The 12392-nt window shown below is 54.7% G+C and overlaps 1 protein-coding gene across 2 annotated transcripts in view; it reads left to right on the plus strand.

The window, feature by feature from the left end:
- The first annotated feature begins 203 nt into the window (after positions 1-203).
- Positions 204-12392, plus strand: part of CSTPP1 (centriolar satellite-associated tubulin polyglutamylase complex regulator 1) — a 154493-nt gene continuing 142304 nt past the window's right edge. Inside the window, exon 1 of one of the 2 annotated variants that reach the window (XM_073659556.1) lies at positions 204-416. In XM_073659556.1, the coding sequence (XP_073515657.1) occupies positions 277-416 (140 nt within the window). In that variant the 5' untranslated portion in view covers positions 204-276. The remainder of the gene's footprint in view (positions 417-12392) is intronic. The other variant, XM_073659555.1, reaches the window with a different exon arrangement.

The raw sequence follows: 12392 nt of genomic DNA on the forward strand, positions 1-12392 counted from the left end.
ACCACCGCTTCCTGTCATGGAAATCTACAAGTCACAGATAAATGACAATTCTGCTACTAAACCGCTTTCTATTTCTCCACCTTCCTAAATGTTTCAGTGCAGTCACTCCTGCCTTACACTCCACGTTTCTCCTTTATTGTCACTCTGCAGTTTTCTACACTGTGACGTCCAGTGCCGGCGCCATACTGCCAGAACGTCAGTGCGAAAGGAACGTAACTGCAGAAAAACAGTTTCCGCCCGGAAGGCGCAGGCGCTGCACTGGATCCGACTGTTACTATGGTTACAAGCGACGCGGCCTATTCACCGGCCCGGAACCTGCGTTTTACATTAATGACGTCACTGACGGGTCCATTCAGAAGCCGAAAGGAGCAGAATGAGCCCGGAGCGGCTGTCACAGACCGGCCCGGAGTATCTGGGTGAGTAATGCTCTGTGCGCTGCATCATGTGCAACCTGCTAATAGCTCCGGGGTAGCGTTACACCTGAGTGCTATATAATATGTGTGTGTATGTATATCACTGTGATTACTGGCTGATAATTACTGATACAATGCAGGCTGCAACCGTGTATTGTCCAAGGCGCAGATAGCGCCCCCTCCTGTGCTCTGTAGGCGCAGATAGCGCCCCCTCCTGTGCTCTGTAGGCGCGGATAGCGCCCCCTCCTGTGCTCTGTAGGCGCGGATAGCGCCCCCTCCTGTGCTCTGTAGGCGCGGATAGCGCCCCCTCCTGTGCTCTGTAGGCGCAAATAGCTGCGCTACCTCCTGTGCTCTGTAGGCGCAGATAGCGCCCCCTCCTGTGCTCTGTAGGCGCGGATAGCGCCCCCTCCTGTGCTCTGTAGGCGTGGATAGCGCCCCCTCCTGTGCTCTGTAGGCGCGGATAGCGCCCCCTCCTGTGCTCTGTAGGCGCGGATAGCGCCCCCTCCTGTGCTCTGTAGGCGCGGATAGCGCCCCCCTCCTGTGCTCTGTAGGCGCGGATAGCAGCGCCCCCCTCCTGTGCTCTGTAGGCGCGGATAGCAGCGCCCCCCTCCTGTGCTCTGTAGGCGCGGATAGCAGCGCCCCCCTCCTGTGCTCTGTAGGCGCGGATAGCAGCGCCCCCCTCCTGTGCTCTGTAGGCGCGGATAGCAGCGCCCCCCTCCTGTGCTCTGTAGGCGCGGATAGCAGCCTCCCCCCTCCTGTGCTCTGTAGGCGCGGATAGCAGCCTCCCCCCTCCTGTGCTCTGTAGGCGCGGATAGCAGCCTCCCCCCTCCTGTGCTCTGTAGGCGCGGATAGCAGCCTCCCCCCTCCTGTGCTCTGTAGGCGCGGATAGCAGCCTCCCCCCTCCTGTGCTCTGTAGGCGCGGATAGCAGCCTCCCCCCTCCTGTGCTCTGTAGGCGCGGATAGCAGCCTCCCCCCTCCTGTGCTCTGTAGGCGCGGATAGCAGCCTCCCCCCTCCTGTGCTCTGTAGGCGCGGATAGCAGCCTCCCCCCTCCTGTGCTCTGTAGGCGCGGATAGCAGCCTCCCCCCTCCTGTGCTCTGTAGGCGCGGATAGCAGCCTCCCCCCTCCTGTGCTCTGTAGGCGCGGATAGCAGCCTCCCCCCTCCTGTGCTCTGTAGGCGCGGATAGCAGCCTCCCCCCTCCTGTGCTCTGTAGGCGCGGATAGCAGCCTCCCCCCTCCTGTGCTCTGTAGGCGCGGATAGCAGCCTCCCCCCTCCTGTGCTCTGTAGGCGCGGATAGCAGCCTCCCCCCTCCTGTGCTCTGTAGGCGCGGATAGCAGCCTCCCCCCTCCTGTGCTCTGTAGGCGCGGATAGCAGCCTCCCCCCTCCTGTGCTCTGTAGGCGCGGATAGCAGCCTCCCCCCTCCTGTGCTCTGTAGGCGCGGATAGCAGCCTCCCCCCTCCTGTGCTCTGTAGGCGCGGATAGCAGCCTCCCCCCTCCTGTGCTCTGTAGGCGCGGATAGCAGCCTCCCCCCTCCTGTGCTCTGTAGGCGCGGATAGCAGCCTCCCCCCTCCTGTGCTCTGTAGGCGCGGATAGCAGCCTCCCCCCTCCTGTGCTCTGTAGGCGCGGATAGCAGCCTCCCCCCTCCTGTGCTCTGTAGGCGCGGATAGCAGCCTCCCCCCTCCTGTGCTCTGTAGGCGCGGATAGCAGCCTCCCCCCTCCTGTGCTCTGTAGGCGCGGATAGCAGCCTCCCCCCTCCTGTGCTCTGTAGGCGCGGATAGCAGCCTCCCCCCTCCTGTGCTCTGTAGGCGCGGATAGCAGCCTCCCCCCTCCTGTGCTCTGTAGGCGCGGATAGCAGCCTCCCCCCTCCTGTGCTCTGTAGGCGCGGATAGCAGCCTCCCCCCTCCTGTGCTCTGTAGGCGCGGATAGCAGCCTCCCCCCTCCTGTGCTCTGTAGGCGCGGATAGCAGCCTCCCCCCTCCTGTGCTCTGTAGGCGCGGATAGCAGCCTCCCCCCTCCTGTGCTCTGTAGGCGCGGATAGCAGCCTCCCCCCTCCTGTGCTCTGTAGGCGCGGATAGCAGCCTCCCCCCTCCTGTGCTCTGTAGGCGCGGATAGCAGCCTCCCCCCTCCTGTGCTCTGTAGGCGCGGATAGCAGCCTCCCCCCTCCTGTGCTCTGTAGGCGCGGATAGCAGCCTCCCCCCTCCTGTGCTCTGTAGGCGCGGATAGCAGCCTCCCCCCTCCTGTGCTCTGTAGGCGCGGATAGCAGCCTCCCCCCTCCTGTGCTCTGTAGGCGCGGATAGCAGCCTCCCCCCTCCTGTGCTCTGTAGGCGCGGATAGCAGCCTCCCCCCTCCTGTGCTCTGTAGGCGCGGATAGCAGCCTCCCCCCTCCTGTGCTCTGTAGGCGCGGATAGCAGCCTCCCCCCTCCTGTGCTCTGTAGGCGCGGATAGCAGCCTCCCCCCTCCTGTGCTCTGTAGGCGCGGATAGCAGCCTCCCCCCTCCTGTGCTCTGTAGGCGCGGATAGCAGCCTCCCCCCTCCTGTGCTCTGTAGGCGCGGATAGCAGCCTCCCCCCTCCTGTGCTCTGTAGGCGCGGATAGCAGCCTCCCCCCTCCTGTGCTCTGTAGGCGCGGATAGCAGCCTCCCCCCTCCTGTGCTCTGTAGGCGCGGATAGCAGCCTCCCCCCTCCTGTGCTCTGTAGGCGCGGATAGCAGCCTCCCCCCTCCTGTGCTCTGTAGGCGCGGATAGCAGCCTCCCCCCTCCTGTGCTCTGTAGGCGCGGATAGCAGCCTCCCCCCTCCTGTGCTCTGTAGGCGCGGATAGCAGCCTCCCCCCTCCTGTGCTCTGTAGGCGCGGATAGCAGCCTCCCCCCTCCTGTGCTCTGTAGGCGCGGATAGCAGCCTCCCCCCTCCTGTGCTCTGTAGGCGCGGATAGCAGCCTCCCCCCTCCTGTGCTCTGTAGGCGCGGATAGCAGCCTCCCCCCTCCTGTGCTCTGTAGGCGCGGATAGCAGCCTCCCCCCTCCTGTGCTCTGTAGGCGCGGATAGCAGCCTCCCCCCTCCTGTGCTCTGTAGGCGCGGATAGCAGCCTCCCCCCTCCTGTGCTCTGTAGGCGCGGATAGCAGCCTCCCCCCTCCTGTGCTCTGTAGGCGCGGATAGCAGCCTCCCCCCTCCTGTGCTCTGTAGGCGCGGATAGCAGCCTCCCCCCTCCTGTGCTCTGTAGGCGCGGATAGCAGCCTCCCCCCTCCTGTGCTCTGTAGGCGCGGATAGCAGCCTCCCCCCTCCTGTGCTCTGTAGGCGCGGATAGCAGCCTCCCCCCTCCTGTGCTCTGTAGGCGCGGATAGCAGCCTCCCCCCTCCTGTGCTCTGTAGGCGCGGATAGCAGCCTCCCCCCTCCTGTGCTCTGTAGGCGCGGATAGCAGCCTCCCCCCTCCTGTGCTCTGTAGGCGCGGATAGCAGCCTCCCCCCTCCTGTGCTCTGTAGGCGCGGATAGCAGCCTCCCCCCTCCTGTGCTCTGTAGGCGCGGATAGCAGCCTCCCCCCTCCTGTGCTCTGTAGGCGCGGATAGCAGCCTCCCCCCTCCTGTGCTCTGTAGGCGCGGATAGCAGCCTCCCCCCTCCTGTGCTCTGTAGGCGCGGATAGCAGCCTCCCCCCTCCTGTGCTCTGTAGGCGCGGATAGCAGCCTCCCCCCTCCTGTGCTCTGTAGGCGCGGATAGCAGCCTCCCCCCTCCTGTGCTCTGTAGGCGCGGATAGCAGCCTCCCCCCTCCTGTGCTCTGTAGGCGCGGATAGCAGCCTCCCCCCTCCTGTGCTCTGTAGGCGCGGATAGCAGCCTCCCCCCTCCTGTGCTCTGTAGGCGCGGATAGCGGCGCCCCCTCCTGTGCTCTGTAGGCGCGGATAGCGGCGCCCCCTCCTGTGCTCTGTAGGCGCGGATAGCGGCGCCCCCTCCTGTGCTCTGTAGGCGCGGATAGCGGCGCCCCCTCCTGTGCTCTGTAGGCGCGGATAGCGGCGCCCCCTCCTGTGCTCTGTAGGCGCGGATAGCGGCGCCCCCTCCTGTGCTCTGTAGGCGCGGATAGCGGCGCCCCCTCCTGTGCTCTGTAGGCGCGGATAGCGGCGCCCCCTCCTGTGCTCTGTAGGCGCGGATAGCGGCGCCCCCTCCTGTGCTCTGTAGGCGCGGATAGCGGCGCCCCCTCCTGTGCTCTGTAGGCGCGGATAGCGGCGCCACCTCCTGTGCTCTGTAGGCGCGGATAGCTGCGCCACCTCCTGTGCTCTGTAGGCGCGGATAGCAGCGCCACCTCCTGTGCTCTGTAGGCATGGTCTCTACCTGTAAATGATGTAGGCACAGATAGCGCCGCCTCCCTGTCTCTCCCTGTAAATGATGTAGAAGCTTTCCCCTTCTATAACTTCTTTCTCATACATTCACATGTAATAATGCAATTAACACCCCCCCACACACAAAAGACAACCCCCCCCCCCCTCTCCTTGTGCTCTGGTGCTGATCTCCGTTGTGCCACACTCTGGGACATGTGAATCTTCTGGTTTGGAAACTTCTGTTTTTCTGTAATAGTTGTGGCTGAGGGCAAGACATAGCACGCCGGGCCGCTCCACCACTGTGAATAATCACAAGACGAGACGCCTCCGGTTCTGATGCTATTATCGCACTTAGCAGCTAATAATATTATTAAGGGAGTTGGTGTGGAATCCATTTAGTGAGAGAGATTTCAAAAACAAATATAATCCGAATTTTACCGAAACCGTCACGAGAGATGATGGCAGCAGCCTGATGTGTCTGTGCGTTTGTTACACAGGGAGTGTGGTAAGGATGACACCTGTCATGTCTGTTGCTTCTAGGTGAGCGCAGCGGCCCCTTCACGGTTTACCCAGCGCAGGGGCCCCTTCGCGGTTTACCCAGCGCAGCGCTCCTTCAATAACCCAAGAAAAACTAGCTGCCACCACCAATCATTTATACAGGTCGATTGGACACCCATTACAGATAGCGTATAGCTTCCGGGGTGCAGTTTACAGAGCAAGAGGAACAGAGCTATTAAATCTTATATATTTAATCTGAAAAGTAGGCAGTGTTTATAAAACTATACAAAGCTGATACAAAATGGGAACAAAACAATACGGTATATACAATAACATAAAGTGAAAAGGATAAACAAAATAAAAGTACTAAACCTAATGTCATGGAAATGGTGCAGATCTTAGCGGAGGGAAGTTCTCCTTTAAAAACGGTACAGAACTACAGCGAACTGTGTCTTCCAGGCTTGACAATGATTATGATTAAAAAATCTGTATTTATCAGATGAAATTCATGCTGACATACCTCCCTCGGGGTGACCTCAGATTAAGGCTGGTCAATGTGATGTGGCTATCGTCTGTAGCATAACTGGGAAGGACAAGGGTTAAATCCCAGCTCTGCAGTATTTGATTAGAAGAACCTGCATGGTTTCTCTAAGAAGCATTAAGTAGATTCATTGTGTGGCAGTCTCCTGAGGGAGTGTCAGTCTGCTGGATGAAGCAGAGTTGAGTGTGCTGTTGGTGGGACCAGTTAAGTTGTGAGGTGTAGCTGAGAGAGACGTGCCGGGGTCTCTCTGAATGGAGTGACCGGAGAGTCAGTCAGTCTGCTGGATGTAGCAGAGGCAAGAATCCCTCCCTGAGAAGAATCTGCACAGGTCCTATGCAGAGAAGTATCACTGGTTGCCATGGACAGTAGCTGTTTTGTGTGACCGAGCTGGGCTAGCTCAGCCACGGATGAGTAGCCGGGGTCTGTTCTGTTTAGTTAGCGCCTGGACAAGGCCGGGATTTATGTTTATAAGTTTGGTTTTGGTGCTGGGCAACCTGTGGAAAGCAATAAAAAACTGCATGTGTTTGTACCAAATCTGCATTACCTGTGTGAACGCTACCTAATGCCTACCTGAGAGTGAATCCCTATGGGTTCCCCAATTTTCGGGATATTTGCCCACCTTGAGGTCCCAGGTGGGAGATATTAATGACATTTTTCCTATCATGATTTTAGCTTTCCATAGGCAGGAAACATGGCATATCTATGTACCATCATCCCTCTGTCCAATATTAATTTGGGACTGATGTAAGTGAATGCTTTATGTTCACCACTTCGTCATGACGCAGAAAATATATCCCCCATAACTGTGGGACCTACGCTGTTCACGAAAAAAAACAATATTCATAACTGGAATCTGGCAGCAAAAATTATGCAATAATTCTGGAGCTGATAGATTTGTCGCTTCCCTGAGCCCAGACTTCATGGCTGTTCTCCAGTAGATAACCTACTTCAATTACCTGTTCACAGCAGGAGGTCATAGAGCAACTGGAGTCAGGTGAAGTGTTAGGAAGCTGACAGTCCATTGAGGTACATGGCCAGGAGACCTGAGGGTGCCACCCTGGCTTCTTGAAACATATCCATGGAACCAGGTGACCGGATGGTCCCATCCTGGCTTTCTCAGAGCGTATCCATGGGCTCCAGGTGACAGGTGGGTCCCACCTGACAACCCCGAACAACATATCCATGGGACCAGGTAACCTCATCGTCCCAACCTGGTTTCCCCAAATGTATCCATGGGTTCGGTGATAGTCAATGGCGCAGATCTGTATCCCTTCAGCTGGGACCGGGGTCCCCTAAGCTGACATCCTGTAGAGTCACATCAGTATCCCTCTTGATGGAGCCATATGTCCTGGTTGCTGTCCTGAATAGTCTCTCTGAATCTCCTGCAGCACGATAGCAATCCCTCTTCATATTTACATCTGTGGTTCAGGTTATCATTCACAGGTCAGAGGCAAAGGTGGCAGGGGCTCATTTCTCCTTGTTTGAGCATTTAATCAATTTGCATAGTTGGTATCCCACTGCTCTGCAGATCAACAAACTAGCTGGCCTAGTACAATATGTAATTGGCATATTAGCAAACATCATTGCTCCAAGACTCTGAATCGCTGTCTTGCAAAAACTAGCAGACAATACGTTGTAGGAGCTGATATAAGATGTAAATAACAGCCATTCATCAATTAACAAATATCAACTCAAGTGATCAACATCCAGGCTTATTCAAACAATAGTCTGTGTTGATCAACCAAAGAAGAACACAAATTCAAAAGTCAACATAAAGATAAAGGTGTATGTCTCCTGGCCTACTGAATTTACACGTCTGGATAATTAAAATTAATAGCTGTATCACCACAATGCACCAATTCTGCATTTATCACCCACTCCTGGTTTTGGCTCCCACTCCTGAGAAAAAATACTGACCGAATACTGATAGTGGGGCCGTGGCCTTAAGCTTGTAAGCGCTGCTCTGAAGCTGGCCGGATCGCTGGGGGTGGTCACCTTCAGTTCCCCGGTGCTCCTCCGATCCTGAAGAGGTCAAGCTGTCTCTGCTAGTCGTATGGGAGAACGCGCGGTGTGAACCAGCAGCGCAGCCATGCCACCGGCCCAAACTGTCAATCATCAGAAGCGCTCCGCCCCCGGGCAGGCAGCAAGTTAAGAGGCAGCGGAGGGGGTGCACTCCTGAAGAAGAATTTAGAAAAAAAAAACCATCTCAAGGTATTGATGGCGTATTTTGTGGCTATTCAGTAAATGTTGTATATTTCCAGTACAGGGCGCCACTGAGCGCAGCCAGGGCGCATCTTCTTTCAGGACTACAGCATCTGCGATTTGCTTAGAGACGTTTCCGACTTTCATTGTGACGACGGCTATAAAACCGTTTCTAGAGCAGTTATTAGTAAATTGAGCATGAAGCAGATCGGCTCCAGAAGGGATGAATCAACTTATAGCAAAGCTGCTGCATATGATGCCAGACTGACAGATTGTTAGTAGCTCTTGTTCTAGTCATCAGGCCTGGAAAGAACATACATAATCAGTGCGAGGCCCCATGAATACCATATACATGATGTCACTGTAAAAGGTCACATAGCCCAAAACTCTGCGTTCTGTGCCTTTTTAAGATGACCTTTTGCTAGCTCTGAAGATACACTGCGTTTTTGTATTTAACTTGTTTCGAAGGGGGAGGGCGATCGGGATCCGATTAAAAATAGTTTCCACTCATTTATTAGAGATGGGGATGAAAAATTCCTCGGACTACGAAGACCACCGTGTCTGGGGATGGCTGCCGACACTCAAAGTGTAAGTGCACGGTCCAAAAAACATTCCACATCTCAAAGAGACAAGTTTAGTCAAGTGCGAAGACCACCGCTAACCATGTACACGAAGGAGCAGAAGCACTCATGCGAGAGACTGAATGTGGGCTCCATGTGATTTAGGTACAGATAGTACTGCCTGCCGGTCTCTCCCAGGAAATGACAGAGCTACAGGTAGTACCGCCTGCCGGTCTCTCCCAGGAAATGACAGAGCTACAGGTAGTACCGCCTGCCGGTCTCTCCCAGGAAATGACAGAGCTACAGGTAGTACCGCCTGCCGGTCTCTCCCAGGAAATGATAGCGGTACAGGTAGTACTGCCTACCGGACTCTCCCAGGAAATGACAGAGCTACAGGTAGTACTGCCTGCCGGACTCTCCCAGGAAATGACAGAGCTACAGGTAGTACCGCCTGCCGGTCTCTCCCAGGAAATGACAGAGCTACAGGTAGTACCGCCTGCCGGTCTCTCCCAGGAAATGACAGAGCTACAGGTAGTACCAACTGCCGGTCTCTCCCAGGAAATGACAGAGCTACAGGTAGTACCGCCTGCCAGTCTCTCCCAGGAAATGACAGAGCTACAGGTAGTACCGCCTGCCGGTCTCTCCCAGGAAATGATAGCGGTACGGATAGTACCGCCTGCCGGTCTCTTCCAGGAAATGATAGTGGTACAGATAGTACCACCTGCCGGACTCTCCCAGGAAATGACAGAGCTACAGGTAGTACCGCCTGCCGGTCTCTCCCAGGAAATGACAGAGCTACAGGTAGTACCGCCTGCCGGTCTCTCCCAGGAAATGACAGAGCTACAGGTAGTACCGCCTGCCGGTCTCTCCCAGGAAATGACAGAGCTACAGGTAGTACCGCCTGCCGGTCTCTTCCAGGAAATGATAGCGGTACAGATAGTACTACCTGCCGGACTCTCCCAAATGACAGAGCTACAGGTAGTACTGCCTGCCGGTCTCTCCCAGGAAATGACAGAGCTACAGGTAGTACCGCCTGCCGGTCTCTCCCAGGAAATGACAGAGCTACAGGTAGTACCGCCTGCTGGTCTCTCCCAGGAAATGACAGAGCTACAGGTAGTACCGCCTGCCGGTCTCTCCCAGGAAATGATAGCGGTACGGATAGTACCGCCTGCCGGTCTCTTCCAGGAAATGATAGTGGTACAGATAGTACCACTGCCGGTCTCTCCCAGGAAATGACAGAGCTACAGGTAGTACCACCTGCCGGTCTCTCCCAGGAAATGACAGAGCTACAGATAGTACCACTGCCGGTCTCTCCCAGGAAATGACAGAGCTACAGGTAGTACCACCTGCCGGTCTCTCCCAGGAAATGACAGAGCTACAGGTAGTACCACCTGCCGGTCTCTCCCAGGAAATGACAGAGCTACAGGTAGTACCGCCTGCTGGTCTCTCCCAGGAAATGACAGAGCTACAGGTAGTACCGCCTGCCGGTCTCTCCCAGGAAATTACAGAGCCACAGGTAGTACCGCCTGCCGGTCTCTCCCAGGAAATGACAGAGCTACAGGTAGTACCGCCTGCCGGTCTCTTCCAGGAAATGATAGCGGTACAGATAGTACTGCCTGCCGGACTCTCCCAGGAAATGACAGAGCTACAGGTAGTACCGCCTGCCGGTCTCTCCCAGGAAATGACAGAGCTACAGGTACTACCGCCTGCCGGTCTCTTCCAGGAAATGATAGCGGTACAGATAGTACTACCTGCCGGACTCTCCCAGGAAATGACAGAGCTACAGGTAGTACTGCCTGCCGGTCTCTCCCAGGAAATGACAGAGCTACAGGTAGTACCGCCTGCCGGTCTCTCCCAGGAAATGACAGAGCTACAGGTAGTACCGCCTGCTGGTCTCTCCCAGGAAATGACAGAGCTACAGGTAGTACCGCCTGCCGGTCTCTCCCAGGAAATGACAGAGCTACAGGTAGTACCGCCTGCCGGTCTCTCCCAGGAAATGACAGAGCTACAGGTAGTACCGCCTGCTGGTCTCTCCCAGGAAATGACAGAGCTACAGGTAGTACCGCCTGCCTGTCTCTCCCAGGAAATAATACTGCTTACCTGTATTTCCTTGGTCAAAGTGAAGGGATCTCCATAAAATATAGAAAAAAATAATTACGTTAAAACACTTTCTTACCAGAATTGATAATCTGAAGGTCTCTGCCAGGACTGGAAGTGATGATGTCCTGTTCATACCGCCACCTGACCGCTGAGGATTGGCTGCAGCCTCAGGCGAGTGACGGATGGGACGTCCTCTAATAGGAAGTGATGACATCCCATACATACACTCGCCTGACCATTGAGGCCACTGATTGGCTGCAGCCTCAGGCGAGTGACGGACGGGATGTGATCCCATTGTAAGAGATGACATCCTGTCCATACAGTCACCTGACCACTGAGCCAACTGATTGACCACAGGGTCAAGTGACAGGATGCTCGGGGCATTATCACTTCCCGTGAGTTGACATCCCGTCTATCACTGGGCCTGCAGCCAATCAGTGGCCTGATATAACGACTCTTCTTTTGTGAGATGTGGTCCCTGGGAACCCAGCGCTTCTTGCCCCCTTTTTTTTTTTTTTTTAAGAGATCATTAAATTAATGTTGCTTTTCATAGAGAAATCATTACATTCATGTTTTCAGGAAAACAAATTTTAGTTGCTGAAATAGGAAAAATAAGTTTGTACCCCTCCTCAATGAACTGGCAAATGATGGTCATGATCGGGCGCATGGCTTCCAGTGACGACTTTGCCGCCTCTCCTCCTCTTCGCTGTACAGAGACTGATTGCAGCTTCGCTTTTCACCCTTTGCTCTTCTCAGTCTCAGTGATTGACTTTTCCCGAGGACAATATAAAGTCACAAAGCAGTTGATAAAGTAAATGTTTGCATACTTTCCAGGGTTCACTTTCTTTTTGAAATGTGGGCTTGTCAGATCTCTTAGATGTCAGCGCGGTATGAATGCACGCAGCGCGGGACATTGTTGCTTACTGCGGGATTTATTATTTTAGACATACTATAGTAAAATAATTCTGGAGACGTGAGTAACGCGTTCCAGATTGTTATCGTTCTTGTGATGAGGCCAAGGTAAAGTGGTTTCTCCTTTTTGCTAAATGAGTTTTGTGCGTGCGGTTTGGACTCTCCGTGCATACTTTGGTATCTTCCCACATCTGTCTTTCTATTGGAAATATTCGGTGGCTGAGACTTCGCTATCCTTTTAGGAGATGAAAACATGGGCGAAAGCCAGAACCAAAACCATCGGTAAGGCCATCGTTAAGTCAGGGTCGTTAGGTCAAGTCCAGGAATTGTGGTTTGCCATAGATTTTATATACTTTTTACCATCTAAATGTTCGAAATTCATGGGAAAAGCTTTGTAGGCTTCACACTAGTACCCATAAGTGATAGCCGCTATAAAATATATCATCTAATCTCATCCTCCTTTACCTTCTCATACACTGGACGGAGCTTGTGCCATTTCGGAGGAGAAGTGGTCTTAGTGGTCAGTGCGGCATATTCCCGCACGGCCTTACTTGGATAGGGTAATAATGTTTGACCCACAGAATACCACAACGCTCCTGGGCCCAGTACTGCAACTCAGCCCTGTTGATTTAGATAAAGGGAACATCATATCTTGCACTTTTCATCCTTTGTAATTGAATATTTTCATAGCAATATGTCAGATGTTTTGATCAGGGGCGGTCGGGGTGTTAAGACCCCCCTCCGATCACTAAAATAAAGGAGGAGAAGAGTGCTACTCTCCTGAGTCTAAAGACGGACTCCATAGACAATGTTCAGTGAGAGCGGCACATATTCCCATTCAATTTAACAATAGGTAAGGGTCTCAGTGCCCA

The sequence above is a fragment of the Phyllobates terribilis genome, unplaced genomic scaffold (assembly GCF_046119375.1).
Source record: "Phyllobates terribilis strain yellow unplaced genomic scaffold, ASM4611937v1 Scaffold_13__5_contigs__length_258822181, whole genome shotgun sequence".
NCBI classification, from domain to species: Eukaryota; Metazoa; Chordata; class Amphibia; order Anura; family Dendrobatidae; genus Phyllobates; species Phyllobates terribilis.